Genomic DNA, 16,889 nt, shown 5'->3' with positions numbered 1-16,889 from the left:
TTGGAAGAGGTGCACAGGACAGGTGTGGGAGAAAGGCACTGAGCTTCCATGCCCCCCTCCATGTGTGCCGCTCTTCCCCCAAATCTTCACAACTTCACCAACTGGGAAGCTCTCTGAAGACCGCCTCTTAGACTTATATGAGGCTTCATTACATAGGCAAGGCTGAGTTACTCATTGGCTATCAGCAACCAAACTCAATCTCTGGGTCCCCTCTTCTCCCTGAAGGCCAGGGTGGTGGTACAGGAAGTTCCAATTTCTATTCAGGTTGGTTTCTCTAGTAACCGTCTTGTATACTCAGGTATTTTCCAAAAGTTACCTTCACTAATGTAACAGGAGACACCTTTAACACTCTCCACACTTAAGAAATTCCAAAGGGAGCCATGAGCCAGAATTGTGGATAAAGACCAGATATATTTGAGAAATATATTTCAGTCTACAAATCACAATATCATAGTACAATACTCATATAATTTGTTATCCAAACTGGACACTTTTGAGATGAAAGGATATGCTATTACACACCAGGACAAAGGTAAAACAGGGACTGTCCCAGGAAAACCAGCATGTGTGATTACTCTGACTATAATCATACAATTACCTAGAATCCCTGTTTGGCCTAAGATTAAGTTCAGATAAAATTAATGGTCTGCTTGTTGGTGTCAGATGTCAGGTACTAGAGCCAGGGGAGGTAAGGGTGGAAGTGAGATCCAGATGAAATGGGAAGACAGGAAATGTAACAGGTGGTCCCCAGGAAAAGGGGAGGTTCCAGGTTCCCTGCCCCACCCAAGGGATGGTGGAGCTGAGCAGGAAGGAGAAGAAGCTGGAGAGGAGACTGAGAAGGAAGGAAGCGAGATGGGGAGCCAGAAGGAGCCCTGGAGGAGGCACATGGGGCAGAGAGACATGTGAAGAAGCTGCATTTGCATGTAAGTCCTGCACTGGTTGAAACAGATGTGGGTGAGAGACCCGTGGGGAGGTTAACAATGGCAGCTTTGTTTTTTTAAAGATTCATTTATTCATGCATACAAGAACTGGGGTGTAAGCCAGAGGTGCAGGGTGGGAGGGGATTCACCAGAGAAAGTGGGGAGCAGAACAGGCAGATCTACTGAAATACACAGCTGAGTGGAGCAGTGGATGAGGCAGGAGAGGTCTACTGTGTCATGTGTGTTGCTCCCTGGCCAGGTAGGATCGAACCCGTGCTGCAGTGACTGGATTGAACTACTGCTGCAGTGGCTGGCGATAGCTTGATAGCACTGTCTTTAAGTCCTGCACCATCAGGGAGGCCCAACAATGGCAGCTTTTATCTTGATTTTGATTATGCTCTTTTCCTCCCAGACTTGTTTCTTTCTGACCCTTTTCTATGGGTCCCCAATGGGAGGTGCTTTAGACTTGTGTCAGGCTTTCGGGCCTTGCTTTGAGCCAATCCCGTTTGAATGGACTTTTACCCATGGGAGGATGGGTAACTTTGGGTGCTTGATTTGGAAACTATATTCTTTGTCTTGTCTGTATCACACACTCATTGTATTAATGTTCTTTTCCATTAAAGGTTCATATGTATTGTCTTGATATGGTGGGTGGCAGAACTTATTTAGAGCCAGCAGGTTTGGGGGTTCTGGGGTGCCCCTCTCCCTGCCCTATAACAGGACACTTCTCTTTTAACACAAGCAGGGAGGAGGAAGGTAGATGTGTTGAGCTACAGAAAGGACCATAGGTAATGCTGCTTGATATTTTCCTAGTCAGGACAAAAGTCAAGGGGAAGTCAACTCCGGGGTCAGAGAAGTAGGAAGAAACACCAGCTGACAGAGAATGAGCATGTAGACACCAAGGTACTGATTTCATAAAGGGGGAAAATCCAAGAGGACAGACTGTCAGCAGTATTTCAGGCAAGTGTAAGATGCAGCAGTGTCAAGAAAAATGGACAAAATGAGATATTGTCCTTTCAGAGAGGAAACTCCTGTGTCTCCCACTGTCCTAGCAATCCCCAGTAAGCGTGCAATGGCTCCTTCTCAGTATAACTGGCAACTCCCCGAGGTGGTGATTATATCATCCACAATTTTTAAACCACTTTTCCTCTGAGCAGTCTTTATTTTATATTTTTAGCATTGAAGAACTAGGGTGTAGGCTAGAGGTATAGGGGGATGAGAGGATCCACCAGAGACAGAGTGAGCAGCAGAACAGGCAGATCTACTGAAATACACTGCTGAGGGGAGCAGAGGGTGAGACAGGAGAGGTCTGCTGCGCCATGTGGGTCAGCTCCCTGACTGGGGATCGAACTCAGAACTCAGGCCATAGTGGTGATAATGTTGAGGCTTCACCCCTAGGCCACCAGGGAGGCCCCATAACTTCCACATTTTCACAAAACTCTTCAAAGCATGGCGCCAAAGTACCTGTGGTAGAGAATCGTCTCCTTCCCCTCCCAAGATTTGGGCTCTGCCTACAAGACATGCCAAAGCACTTCTAGCTGTGAGCTTTCAGGAAGTATCCCCAGCCCCTACCCAACCCCCCAGCTGAACCTCTGAGCGGACTTTGGTGCCCTGGCCCTTCTGATCTCACTTAAATCCCTTATAAACATATCCTTAATTAGTTCAAGGTTCAGGACAACTTACCCTACTTCATAAGCAGCATATATCCATTCACAATATCCATTTGTTCTCCAGGAGTGAGGTAGGATTGCCTATCTGCGTCCTCTCTTTATAGTATTTCTTACATTCGAATCACTGTTCTATTCTCTCTCTCTCTCTCCCACCCCAATTTCCTCCCTCCCTGCTTCTCTAACTGGTAGAATATTTGACTTTCATATCCTCCTCCCTAGAACCAGTGTCCAGAGGAGACTTCTAGAATTTCAACAGACTTGAAGCAGCCCTCTGCCTGCCATGGCGAGTCAACAGTTTACCAAAGAACTCAAGGAGGCACTGCTCTGCCCCATCTGTATTGATATTCTGCAGGACCCTGTCACTCTGGACTGTGGGCACAATTTCTGCCTCAGATGCATCTCTCAGGTTGCAGAAGAAGCATCAAGCAAATTTTGCAAATGTCCCCTCTGTGGCAAATCTGTGAGGAAGAACTACGAGCCCAACTGGCTGTTGGTAAATCTGGTGGAGAAAGTCCAAGCTATGGATCCCTCTGAGATGCCAACAGAAAAGGAAAAAGACAGATGCGAGAAACATGAGGAGAAACTCCATTACTTCTGTGATCTTGATGGGAAGCTCCTTTGTATGCTGTGTCGAGAATCCAAGGAGCACAAATCCCACAATGTACTTTTAATAGAAGAGGCTGCCCCAAGATATCAGGTAGGCATTTAGGGTCTGTTCTCTGTCTCCCCGGGAGACCAGGAAACTGTCACTTTCTCCCTCTGCATCACCTCATCTTTGCACTGAGTAGGCGGTTTGCAGTCAGGTACTGTGGGCTCAGAGCTCTGAGTCTGAGTTGAGGCATCCTGGAGAGTGGAAAGGACACTGCGTTCTGAGCCAGAGGTTTGGGACTGTGGGGCCTCAAGCTTGCTGGATTCTCACAGGCAGCAGACGAGAAAGCAGGTCACGAAGCCCACGTGTGAGGAGCAGGAGTCTTTACCATGAGGCAGCAGGAGATACACAGGCGGCAACAGCAGCAGCCCGCCTGGGCTCTGGTCACAGCAGTGGCCCCAGCCCTCAGTGTGTGGCCAGTGAGAGCCTCCTCCCCCTACCAGCACCAGGGGTGCTATTAGCTTTTATATGATTTAGGAACAAAGCTGGCACAGGATCAAGCTCAAGCCTACTTTACAGAAATATGTGTTCCCGCATGCAAGCTGTACATAGGTTCTATGTTATTTACTGCTCCCCTCACATGCGAGCTACATCCCAAAGCTAATGTTATCTACTGGGGCACCTGTCATGGTGGAAAACAGTCTGAGAAACTCTGCGAAGATTCTGTGTTTTCTCACAGACACTACAATGACCTTCAAGTAATCAGTTTCCCCTTCTGAGCCTCAGGTGCCTCACCTTCCAAATGGGCAAAATGTGTATTTTAAAAGTTGTTGGCAAATGAGGGAGAGTTTGTGGGAGTTATTTGATAATTCCAAAACACCTTCGAAATATTAGTCATAATGTATTAGCTATAATTTATGACAATATTCCTCTCTTGTAGGTCACTTTAGTTCAGATTTCACCTTCCCCAAGTACACCCCATCTCCCAGCTTGAATAGCAAAAAGAGATCTATTAATCATTGCCCTGGTAGCCTCACCAGCATCCTGAGGGAGCAGGATGGTGTTGTGGGGCTGAGGGGGGTCCAGGCCCAGTTTGCCAAAACAACTCTCTCCCCACAGGAGAAGCTGCAATCGCAAGTTGAGGTCTTGAAGCAAAAGGAGATGGTGATAAAACAAGCAAAACGACAAGGTGAACAGAAGATCAACGACTTCATGGTGAGGAAAATTCAGGCAGTGGTGTCTCTGTCCTATGATCTTACAAGGAGAAACAGCTCTACAAATACTAGACTCTCTTCTTTTTTTTTTCTTAAGATTTATTTATTATTTATTATTTATTTATTTATTTATTATTTATTTATTTATTTATTTATTTATTTATACAAGCACTGGGCACAGTCAGAAGCATGGGAGGGTGAGAGAATTCACCAGAGCCAGAGCGGGGAACAGAACAGACAGACTGACGAAATACACTGCTGAGAGTGGCTGGGGATCGAGCTGGTGCTGCACAGGCTGCGGGCAGCTTCGCAGCCCAGTTTTCAACTGCTGCACCACCGGGGAGGCCCTAGAATCTCTTCTTATGCTGACCCAGCAACAAAGAAACAGCTCCAGAATGGGATGGAGTGTCCAGGAGAGTCCCTGGGAGTGACAGAAAGAATCTGGCATCGTGGGTCAGGGTGTTTTTGCTTCCCTTCCACACTGCACCTCCCAGGGGGAACCCGGTTCTTGGAATAGGTTGACTGCTTCCATGTCCTCCACATGGAGACACAGGGAGCTTAAGGAAAACTAGGGCGCCTCTTAGAATCCAAAATACCAGTTTTAAGACACCGTCCCTTATTAACTGGGATTCATTCCCTGGTTAGGAAATGAAGACAGAAACTCACCTGATGGCATTCCTATCTTGAGGTTCAGTGAGTGGGTTCCCTCTGAAAGATTTTGGCAGTTTCTGATTCAGCAGCTCATAGCAAGTTTACTAAGGAAAATATACTTGCATAAATACAAAAAGGCAAAGGCTGTATTTTATTTATTTATTTTAAAAAGATTTATTTTTTTATGCATGTAAGAACTGCAGTACAGGCCAGAGGTGCAGGGCATGAGAGGATCCACAGGAGACAGAGTGGGGAACAGAACAGGCAGACTGACGGAAATACACTGCTGAGGGGACCAGCGGGCAAGACAGGAGAGGTCTGCTGCACCGTGTGGGTTTCTCCCCAGCCAGCTAGGATCCAAATGGTGCTGCAGTGGTTGCGGACAACTTCATAGGTTGTGTCTTAACCCTTGCGCCACCAGGGAGGACAAAGGCTGTATTTTAAAAGGACAGCCTTATTCAGAAAAAGAGAAAGAAAAGAAAAAAAGTCCCTTGCATAGACACAGGAAGGCAGAGAGCTGCGTTTTACCAGAGCAAGGGGCTTCTTTATATCGCATTCTTTGGAGAGATTCATTCCTTTGTGGAATTTTGCCTATTGTGAAAGCTATCGCTTTTAAGATCTGGTTGGGTTAATCTCTAAGGACAGGGGTTTCTTTGTAATGACTGATGTCTCCATCCCCACCGCTGGTCTGTGCTGATAAGTTTTCCATAGCACAAGGACTTGTTAACCATCCCGCTCTCCACAGAGGGCTAGTCCAAGAGGCAGGCAGTGCAGGTGTTTGTCTTTCCCAGCTGGGTAATCCCTTCAGCAACCAGATCTCTCTGATGCCACTACCAACCCAAGGGGGACAGAGAATTTCATCATGGAATGCAACTGCAGCCAGTTAATGGTAAATCCTAAAGAGGGAATACAGTTCAGTGGTCAGAGGTTAGTTCTGCCTAGTCCTAGATTTCCTGCTCTTAGTTTCCATCACCAGTATCTGCTGGTACTCTGTGTGTGTGTGTGTGTGTGTGTGTGTGTGTGTGTGTGTGAGAGAGAGAGAGAGAGAGAGAGAGAGAGAGAGAGAGAGAGAGAGAGAAAAATCCATGTGAGCCAGATCATAAACTAAAAGCGTTCTCAGAAATGTGGTGTGTACTAGATACTTAGGTAGTCAGTTTTTAGATACTGAGGAGCTTGAAGGTAAAAATTATAAAACAGAAATAACCTAAAACTAAACCTGAGCTCATATTAAGTCCTTTAACAAGTTCATGTTCCTCACTGTCCCTTTCCTCCAGATTGTCCACAGAATACACTGTTCCGCATTAGTGCTCAGTACAAACTTTTTTTTTTAAACATTTATTTTATTTTATTTTTTTTTTAAAGATTTATTTATTTTATTTATATAAGCACTGGGTACAGTCAGAAGCGCGGGAGGGTGAGAGAATTCACCAGAGCCAGAGCGGGGAGCAGAACAGGCAGAAGGACCGAAGTACACTGCTGAGGGGAGCAGCGGGCGGCAGAAGTCTGCGCGCCATGTGGGACCCTCACCCGTGTGCCGGGGAACGAACCGGCGCTGCAGAGGCTGCGGACAGTTTCACAACCCAGCACTCAACCGCTGTGCCACCGGGGAGGTCCGCTCAGTACAAACTTAATGCAATTGAAAAATGAAATAAAATGGGCTAGAAGGACCTTGGAGGTCAACGCTCATCTTCTGGGTATTTTTCCTGCCCCCAGGCCAAGGTGGAACTTGAGAAGCAAAAGATCACCAGAGAATTCCAGCAGCTGTATCAGACCCTACAGGAAGAGGAGAATTTCCTCCTGTCAAGGATAAACTGGCTGGCTCAGGAGGGAGCAAGCGGGAAGAATGTCTATGTCACTGCCTCTGAGACTCAGCTGAACTCTCTCAAGTTGCAGATTGATTCCCTGATGGAGAGGCAGCATTTCACACACAAAGAGATGCTCAAGGTAAGTCCTTCAGGACCAAGCTGAAAAAAGCAGCCCAGCCCTGGTGGTGAGTCAGAGCAGGGACTTCCCAGCAGATCACCTGGCCTTGCCCATCCTAACCCCAGCCCAGTTCTGTCCAATAGAAATATAATCAGTACTCCAGGAGAGCAATAAACATAATTGAGAAATATGAGGGCCACATAGGTAATTTAGAATTATATTGCAAGCCACATATGTCATTTAAACTTTTTTCTGCAAGTCACATTAAAAAATATAAAAAGAAACAGGTGAAAAATTTCACCTGTTTGTAAAATATACAAAATATTTTATATAACCCAATGTATATAAACATTATCGTTTCAACCTGTTATCCAATATCTCTTACATATTAGTGAAATGTTTTAGTCTCATTTTTCAGTACTGCCTGTGAAATCCATGTGTATTTTTTGCAACAGCAGACCTCAGTTCAAAGATGCTAAATTTTCAATGGTTGGAGTAAAACGTAGTCCTACCAAATCAATATAGTCTATTTAAAGGAAAAACTGTTTTGCCCTGCTTCTGGTTTTAAATTTTAATTTTAATTAGTGAGAATGCAATAAAATTAAAAATTTCCTTCCTTCTCATACTCATCGTATTTCGCAGGGATCTGGTGGCTACCATATTGGACAGCATGGGTCTAGGCAATGCCCCCAATAAGCTGAGGTCCCTCCTGAATTTATTTCCCACTCTTGCTAGTTCAGAAATCCATTTGAACTCTCAGAAATCCAATCATGGAAAGTCATTCCAGCCCCTCTGCTTTCCTACCTCTCCTGTTTCTAGTTTAGGCCCAAAGACAAAATTCATCTCCAAAATCTCACTCCTCTTCCCGTCCTCATCACTCAGTTCCTCTTGAGGTCTAGCCATTTTCCTGCCTCCTGGTATATTGGACACTTTTTGGAGGAGCCCGTTGTGGCAGGTGGGAAGAAAGAATGATTTCAAGGTGTTCTCACTGCACCTGCCCTGCTCCACCTGCATTTCCTCCTTGGCTCCAGTGCATCAACCATGCACTAAAGCTTTGGTTTCTCTTTCTCTTCCAGAACATCAAAGTTATCCTGTGCAGGTATGATGGACCGTCCCAAATGCCTTTTACCTACTGATTCATTACCCTACAAAGTTCAACATATATGCAAATACACTCAACATTCCTCCCTCACAAATACCCACACATTCTACCTTTGCAGTCAGGTGCTGAAGCTTCAGGTAGGAAAGGCCAACGCTGAGCAAATTAGCAAGTAGGTTGGTTGTTAAAGAGAAGAGCTATTTTCTAGAGGTTCCTATTTCTTCAGTGCAGATTCTCTTGTTTCCTTGAAACTTTGGGGCTCCTGGGCCCACCACTGCTGGCCCCTTCCTCTGCCCCCTTTCTCTCCTCTCCTCCTGTCTGTCTTATCTCCTGTCTTCATTTGCATATCTCCCTGTGCCTACCTCACTCCATCCTAGAACCCTAGTTCTGGCCTCCAGATTCCCAGCTCGCTGTCCCCTGACTGCCTCCCCACCCCAGGACTCATCACCTTCTCCCCAGCTCTTGTCATGGTTCTTTCTCCCCACCATCCCTCTTCCCATCATCCACACAGTCATATCTTCCCAGGAGTGAAGGATTTCCCTTTCTCAGTCCAACCCCTGTTCCTTCTCACCTGGAGAGAAAACTCAGTGATGCACAATCAAGACATAAAAACCTGGCAAGTTACCTGAAGAGATTCAAAGGTAAGAAAGAACTTGCGTCTCTGGGGTTCTTCCCCCATCCAGCATGGAATATGACCTGTAATTTCTGCACATGATCATAATCACAGGACCCTTCAGATGCCAGGCTCTCTGCGGAGCACCTTCCAGAGCATCTCTGGGCTTCCAGGCAGGTATTTCCTGCTGTCTTCACCACAGGTTATCTCCCCAGAGATGGTGAGGGAGCCTGAACTTTTGCCCCAGCGGGTCCCTTTGAGTAGCCCAGTGGCTGCCTGCAAGTTGGTGCTCCACTGGTGGATCAGAGAGGTCAGGCCTATCTTCCCTGAGCCCCCAGGCAGGGTTTGTGTGATCTCCCAAAAGTGGTTTGTACTTCTCACATGCAAGCTTAGAGCTCTGACATTGAAATAGATTCAATGTCAATGATGTCTCGGGGAAATGTCTCTTCCAGTTTTGCAGGGAAACAGAAATCAGCCCCAACAGAAGTGGATGGCTCCCAAGTCACTTTAGGATGTTCAGTCTGATATTTTTCAAAAACTTACCCGGGCTTGCAACAGGAATAAGGGTTGTATTTATAAGGACACCCCTCCCCTCCAACTGTGAAGTCTGTGCTTATCTAAGCCAGGAGAAAAGACAGCTGAAAGGAGTTTTCTTCCTAGGAATATCAAAGAATCCTCCTTGTGTACACACACACACACACCCCTCCAGTGCCCACCTTACTCTATTACAGTCTGTGGCAAGGAGGGAGGAGGGCTTGCTGGGGAGAGCACTCATACCATTGCCCCAATCTCCATAGTTCCCTAGTCTGAAGGGTGGGTTGTTTGGGGGTCCAGAAACCAGGGGTGGACATGGGGTGGTTGGATCCTGAAGGGCCTTGTGGCACAGTGTCCCGGGCAATGTTTCTCTGCATCTCTGCTCTGGCTGTAAGCATGTGGATCCTTCAGAAGAGGGTTGCTGTGTGCTACCCAGGGTTGGGAAGCTAGAGTTTAAGGGCGTGGGGGGTGGCATAGAGCTTTGGGCATACTCCACAGGGCTAATCTGTCCTCTCCTGGAGTTGCAGGGCACTGTAAGGGTGTGCAGGGGTCCGAAAGTTAGCCCCCATCTAGAAACCCCACACATACCTTCCCCCAGGAAATCCAAGCCTTTGTCCCAGGTTGTGGGACTCATCCTTCAACTCCACAAATTTGCTAGTCCCCTGCCCTGTTCCCAGCAGGGGGCAGCAAGTGACAGTCTTCCTTGTCTGTGCCTGGAGATGGGGGCCTAAGCTCCTACTTCAGGAGCTCCACCTCTTTCTCCTCTCAATCCCTATTTAAGTGGAGGGAGGGTACACTTGTGATCCAGGCCTTAGGAGAGTGAGACCTTCTCTCTCACTTACCATACCTGGCGCGGGGTGCTGGGCACCACAGCAGACTTTTCTTTTTTTTTTTTAAACTTTTTTTTTTTTTTAAGATCTATTTATACAAGCACTGGGTACAGTCAGAAGCACGGGAGGGTGAGAGAATTCACCAGAGCCAGAGCGGGGAACAGAACAGGTACACTGACTGACCAAATACACTGCTGAGGGGAGCAGCGGGTGGCAGGAGAGGTCTGCGTGCCATGTGGGACCCTCGCCATCTGGCCAGGGAGCAAACCGGCACTGTAGAGGCTGCGGGCAGCTTTGCAGCCCAGGCTCAACCCGCTGGGCCACCAGGGGAGGCCCCACAGCAGACTTTCTTATGAAGCCAAAGAGTGAGGACCCAAAGCACATTTTGTCCTCAGTGCTTCTCCTCTGTTGTCGCTAGGGAGAAACTAGATCATAGCACCTGACTTTGTGGCCGCTAGCACACGTGCTGCTGGGCACTTGGAACATGGCTCGTTCAAATCCAAGCGTGCTGTCAATGAAGAACATGTATGAATTTCTAAGAGTTACATGAAAATGGAATGTTAAACATAAGAATGTCTTACATGTTGAAATGCTATGTTTTTATTTAGGTAAGATTGGTTTACAGCACTGTATGTTTTAGGAGTACACCTTCACCCCCTTCAATGTATGATACCACGCCATTCCCAACACCAAAGTTCTACTTACCATCCATTCTATCTTGTTGACCCCTGGCTACTCATTCCTCCCACAAACATTTTTAAAATAATGAATGAGGGACTCCCCGGTGGTGCAGCGGGTTGAGCATGACTCTGTGAAGCTGTCCGCAGCCTCTGCTGTGCAGGTTCGAGTCCTTGCCGGCCAGGGAGATACCCACATGGCACAGCAGACCTCTCCTGTCTCGCCGGCTGCTTCCCTCAGCAGTGTAATCCAGCATATCCACCTTTTCTGCTCCCAGCTCTGTCTGGTGGAATCTCTCACCCTCCCACACCTCTGGCCTGTACCCCAGCTCTTGTATAAATACATAAATCTTCAAAAAAATAATGAGTGAAGGGCCTCCTGGGTGGCTCAGGGGGTTGAGCACAGCACTGTGAAGTGGTCCGCAGCCTCTGCAGTATGGGCTCAATTCCCAGCCAGCCAGGGAGATACCCACATGGTGAGGCAGGCCTCTCCTGTCTTGTCCAATGCTCCCCACAGTAGTGTATTTCAGTAGATCCACCTGTTCTGCTCCTGGCTCTGTCTCTGGTGAATCTTCTCACCCTCCCGCACCTCTGGTCTGTACCTTGGCTCTTGTGTAAATAAATAAATCTTTAAAAAGAAAAGCTCCAAATTGCTATTTAAAAAAGATGAGTGAAATGCAATCTATAATTAATATTAAATTCACTAGTTCTTAAGGTGACTACTAGAAATTTTTATTTCATTTTTTAAGCATTCTAGTTTACTTTTTCATTATATAGGATTTCTCCTCACTATATAGGATTTCTCCTCTCAGGAGTGATCACCATAGTTTTCCTGCCACCAAAGTGCCCACAGTCTTCCACCGCAATCCATGGTGTTCTTCTCCCCTCCATCTCTAACCTCTCCCCTCCTGTCTCAGATCTGTGCTCTGCTTTCAAGAGCCAGTTTTACACCATGACTTTTTCTGATCCTTTGTTTAGTTCCTCTAGATTCCACATGTATGTGAAACCATGTGGTGTTTATCTTTCTCCTCCTGGATCACTTCATGTAGAACAATCCCTTCTGGGTCCATCCACGATGCCACAAAGGGCATGGTATCCTTTAGACTGCTAAGTAGTATTCCGCCGTGTATATGTAAAACATCTTCTTGACCCATTTATGTCCTGGGCATGTAGGTTGTTTCCATATCTTGGCTATTGTAAAGAATGCTGCTGTAAACATAGGAGTTCAGGTTTCCTTTTGAATTAGTGTTTTTGAACTCTTGGAGAGGTACCTACTACTAGAAAATTTTAAATGGTATTCGTGGCTGAGATAATATTTTCCTGGGCAATGCTGGCTAGATAACCAGTTTAGGGAAGCAGAAGGAATGACGAAATGCACTGTTGAGGGGAGCAGCAGGTGGCAGGAGAGGTCTGCGTGCCATGTGGGATCCTCACCAGCAGCCTGGGATCGAACTGGCACTGCAGAGGCTGCGGGCAGCTTCACAGCCCAGTGCTCAACCACTGCGCCACCAGGGAGGCCCTCTCAGTGTTTTATACATTCTTGTCCACTAAGAATATGAGAAAAATCCAGTTCCCATTTCTCTGTTACTGCAAATCAGTGCCTTGCTATGAAATTCTGGATTTCTTGCTCAACCACTCCGGATTTTCTCCATTCATCCCTTTCTCTCCCCACAGAACATCTCAAGAATGAAGGGGAGAAAGATAGAAGCAAATTTTTGAAAGGCATGAGTGACAAGGACATAACAAAATGTAAGTGGGGACTGGGGCTTGCTCCTGCCATTTGGGAAAAGTGAGAAAAGCAAAGGGGGACAATCTGTAGTTATATGAAAGTTAGATGTGGGTGAATGCCTAGTCTTCATTCAATTGAGAAGAACAGGGGTAAGGGTATTTTTTTGTATTTGAAGTCAGTTAACTCATAGTTACAGTGACTTTTGGCAAAATTTTGAAGTATTCAAAAGTCATAGAAAAGTATAAATGTATTTCTTTATTCCTCAGAGTAAGGGAGAAAGGGGTAGGATGGGAGGAGGCAGAGGTTGCTCAGTCTCTGCAGTATTAGCTGCCATGTGGGCAAACCCCTGTGATGTGAGGTCAGGACCACTGGGGACAGAGACCCACTAACAGCAGCCTAAGCCAAAGTTATCAGGCCAGGCTCTGCCACCTGAGAGGTTACACTGGAAATACCATTTCTTAAAGATCCACTATTTGCTAAATACCTCACACCTGATATTTGTAGCCCCCAAAGTTATCCTTCAAGGAAGGTGTTTATACAGAGATACACACACACGTCCCTGTATCTCCAGGGAGGTGAGGTAAATCAACCCAGATCATGTGACTATTAAGAGAAGAGACAGCATGAGAACTCACCCACCAAAGTCAGAAAGGACATAATGCATTCCAAAGCCAGAGAGTGCGGTTTAGGATTGAGCATTTCTCTGGGAGAGGAGCTATTGGTGTCTGCAAAGAAGTCTCCACTGTTCTCCCTGCCTTGTTCCCTGTTGAATGTTTCGCTTCCCGAGTCCCAGAAAGGCCAGAACTTTCCCCAACCCTCTCCAGCTATCACTGAAACAATCCTAAAGGTGTCCACTCTTCCCCATAGGGGGAAGGGGTGCTCCCTAGCACCTTGTCTGTTGTTCTTAGTGTCAGTGTTTTGGCTTTGTTTTTAATTTGCAGCTTCTGGTTATCAGTACCAAAATTGGTTTTCTCTCTCTAAGACATAGATGGCCAGTCAGAGACTAATACTCCTAAAACAAACCAAACCTCAGAGCCTGAGTCACCCTCTCCAGTTCAGGGTCCTGATACTCAGTCTTTGGGGGTTCCTGTGTCATGTTCCAGCGAGGGGACCTCGGATTCTCCAGGTAAGCAAAATGCTCTCTCCACCCAAAACACAGACAGGAACACTGGAGCTGAGGCCGCCAGGGAAGGGAGGAGGCTTCACTTCCTATCACATATCATCCTCCCTGAGCAGAGCTAGGCAGGACTGAATGACTTCCCTCAGTTCCAGCCTGAGATAAAGAGGAACAGGGATGGAGCAGAAAGAGGAATGTAGGAAGCTGAATCAAGAGGAAGAGGACTAGGCATTTGGGAGAAGCAGCTGAAAGGCTGTGGACTTCCCAGAGGCGTGGGCAAGCAAGAAGGGTGGGCCCAGGGGCATGCCATCCAATTCCTTTACTCCTTCCCAAATTATACCTCCGCCCCAGTAACACCACTAACTGGTTCAGGGGTGCTTTCTGCAGCCTAACCTTCATCCCTCCTGCTGCGTCCCAGCTCAGCAGCACTTTGAGGCAATGGAGGATGATCGCCCCCTCGCGCCCACTGACCCCTTTACTTTTCCTTCACCCTCAAAGGCAGCGAAACACCTAGGCCACCTGTACCGGCCCGCCACCTTTCAACTCCACACAGCCCCAGATTGCAGACACAGGCGCCGCCAGTCCCTCCCCGGAGCAGAGCCTCCCTGGTTCCCCTAACCCCAACAGCAGTGGCGACGCCGACCGCGTGGAGCCCTGCGGAGCTCAAGGAGGCGCTCTGTGAGTGCAGCCCGGGGGAGCGCGCGCTGGTGAAGCTGGAGAGGGGATGCGGGTGTCTGAGCAAAATGAGGAGAAGGTGGCTCGGGAGCCCCGCGCTCCCGCCTGTGCCCGGCTCCTCCTCCTGCTTGGGCTGCGGTGCCCCCTGGTGGATAAAGGAAGTTCCTGTCGCTGCCTCCCCTGGACAAGTCCCCATCCCCCCAACATTGACTCTGGCAGCTCAGGCACAGACTGCAGACAGAGCTGGGCCCAGAGGAGGGTAAACCCTAGCGTGAATCACAGTTCACCTAACCCGTTCCCATGACCCTGACCGCCCTCTCCTTTCCCCCTCGTTCCTGTATCCAACCTGGCCATCCCTTCCAAGTCCGCCTATCCAGCAAGAGAAAATTAACATTGCAGTAAGAGTTTAGGGCCTCCCTGGTGGTGCAAGGGGTTGAGACACAGCACTGTGAGGCTGTCCTCAGCCACTGCAGCACGAGTTCGATTCCCGGCCAGGGAGGATTGACACACATGGCGCAGCAGACCTCTCCTGCCTGCCCGCTGCTCCCCTCAGCAGTGTATTTCAGTCAGTCTGCCTGTTCTGTTCCCCACTCTGTCTCGGGTGAATCCTCTCACACACCCCCTCCTCCTCACCTCTGGCCTACACCCCTGTTCTTGTAGACATAAATAAACAAATCTTTAAAAAAGAGAGTATGATTAAATAACAAATCAGAAGATAAAATTAGGTTCCCTTTTCTGAGTCTTTAGGGGAACCTGGAACTAGGGCTGCTAAAGCCCACGGGAGAGGGTGGACAAGGGCCTCAGTCTAGTCTTGAAAAAACTCGGCATCCAAATACAAATGAAAAAAGGTGGGGAGGTATTCCAAATCGACTATTCCGCCTTCAGTAATCCAACCTTCCACTCTTCCCTGTCTTTCAGGGATCCACATTGAAAATGACCAGAGCTCAGGAAGTCTGAGTCTCAACATCCCTTCTGCTAGCTCCAAGTCTTGTTTTAGATGGGAGAAACAGGAACCACAGGAACGGAAGGGGAAAGAGATAATTTCAGCTTTGGGAATTGAAATGATGCCCCCTGTCTGCCCCTCCACCCCCAGAGGACACTCCTCTCTCCTCCCATAGAGCAGCACTAGGTGAAATATACCGAATAACTTCAAGCAGTGGGGGCTGGCAGTACTCTGGGGAAGGAGAGTGTAGTTGACCAGGAGGAGAAAGCTCCCCTCCAACTGCACCCAGAGGAGCTAGCTGGAGGGGACTGGGCAACTAGGCCCAAGCAGCCTCTTTCTCCTCATATTCCCGCAGTTCCCATGACCTTTGATGAAGTCACAGCCCACCCAGAACTCATCATTTCTCCGGATCTGAAGACAGCGACGCTGGATTTCATCCAACAGGAGAGCTCAGATGAGCCCACAGACCCTGAATGCTTCTACCCATTCCGCTGCGTGCTGGGCTTTCCAGGGCTCTCCAGAGGCCGCCACACCTGGGAGACACAGCTGGATGGGCCCGGGGCGGGGCCTGCATGGTGGGCGTGGCCTTGGGACAAGCTGCCAGGAGGGTTTTCTGGTGATAGACCCCTTGACCGGCTTTTGGGTGCTTAGAATAACAGGCTCCGAGTGCCAGGCGCTCCTGAGGCTGGCGCCCGGGAGGACCTCCCCGCCTGTCCGAGGAAAGTGGGCATCTGCGTGGATTTTGAGTGCGGGGAGGTCGTCTTCTACGACGCCGTCACGAACACGCACATCTACACCTTCCACACCTCCTTCCCGGACAGGTCTTCCCCTTTTATCGGCTTCTGTTTCCAGGCACACGGATCACCCTGAACCCCTGAAGCTGTTCCTTTGCCTTGCCCTCCTTTTCCTCCGCATTAACTCCTGGCTTTGGGATGCGCTGCCAGCAGGTGGAGGGGTGCAGCTAGGCTTCCAGGATCATGTGGGAAGGCCACACCTGTGCTTTCTGGCCGGGCCCACCTCTGGCCTGGCTTTAAAATTTCCTCCTTCTCTCAGTCCTCCCCTCAATATGCCTAAGTCGAAAAGAGCCTGGAGAACACGAGAAGATTCTACACAAGGCTAGTCACTGTAGCACTGTTTGTTGGTTTTTGATTTTTAAAGAATCATTGTGTTTTATTTTATTTTCTTACATCGTCTGTATTGATTTCTCCCCTTCGGTGTAGTTCTCATAATTCTCCCACCAACAGGGCACCCGTGACCATCGCCATAGTCCCTTGGGCTCTTCTCTCCCCTTTTTGAGCCCTCACCACACTCCCCTGCAGTAAGCCTCAGATCTAGGGTCAACTGGCAAGGTTTTTCTTTTTTCCTTATTTCTGTTATGTTTCCCTATATTTCCCCTACAAGTGAGAACATCAGATATTTTCTTTTTCCTCTGGCTTATCTTGCTTAGCATAATCTATCACGAGCACTGTTTGTAACAGGACAAGACTGGGAAGAACTCAATTGTAATTTAACCTGCAATAGTGGAAAACCATGCTATGAGAAAGCATCCCACTGCATCCTAGTTGAGATGCAGATACAGGGACTGGACAACAATCCCAGAAAGCCCTTTCTCCTCCATCTCATTTTCTGAAGCCCCCGTGACCCTGAAGGCCACCGTGGCTCATTTGTACCTCTACCTTCCTGGGGACTTGAAAAATATGACCCT

At 48.0% G+C, this 16,889-nt stretch overlaps 1 protein-coding gene across 1 annotated transcript; it reads left to right on the top strand.

The window, feature by feature from the left end:
- The first annotated feature begins 2,870 nt into the window (after positions 1-2,870).
- Positions 2,871-16,110, top strand: LOC119253149 (E3 ubiquitin-protein ligase TRIM31-like). Its single transcript, XM_054698457.1, is given in 12 exon segments — positions 2,871-3,287; positions 4,299-4,394; positions 6,758-6,988; positions 8,044-8,066; positions 8,592-8,707; positions 12,395-12,469; positions 13,432-13,575; positions 15,540-15,740; positions 15,743-15,787; positions 15,790-15,861; positions 15,864-15,992; positions 15,995-16,110. Coding segments are annotated over 12 exon segments (1,617 nt in total). The 3' UTR covers positions 16,063-16,110.
- Positions 16,111-16,889: the final 779 nt, after the last annotated feature.

This window comes from Talpa occidentalis, unplaced genomic scaffold (assembly GCF_014898055.3).
Source record: "Talpa occidentalis isolate TD23 unplaced genomic scaffold, MPIMG_talOcc4v2.1 talOcc4.2, whole genome shotgun sequence".
Classification (NCBI taxonomy): Eukaryota; Metazoa; Chordata; class Mammalia; order Eulipotyphla; family Talpidae; genus Talpa; species Talpa occidentalis.
The sequence above is the reverse complement of the archived record's forward strand: the minus strand, read 5'-3'. Positions and strand labels throughout refer to the sequence as shown.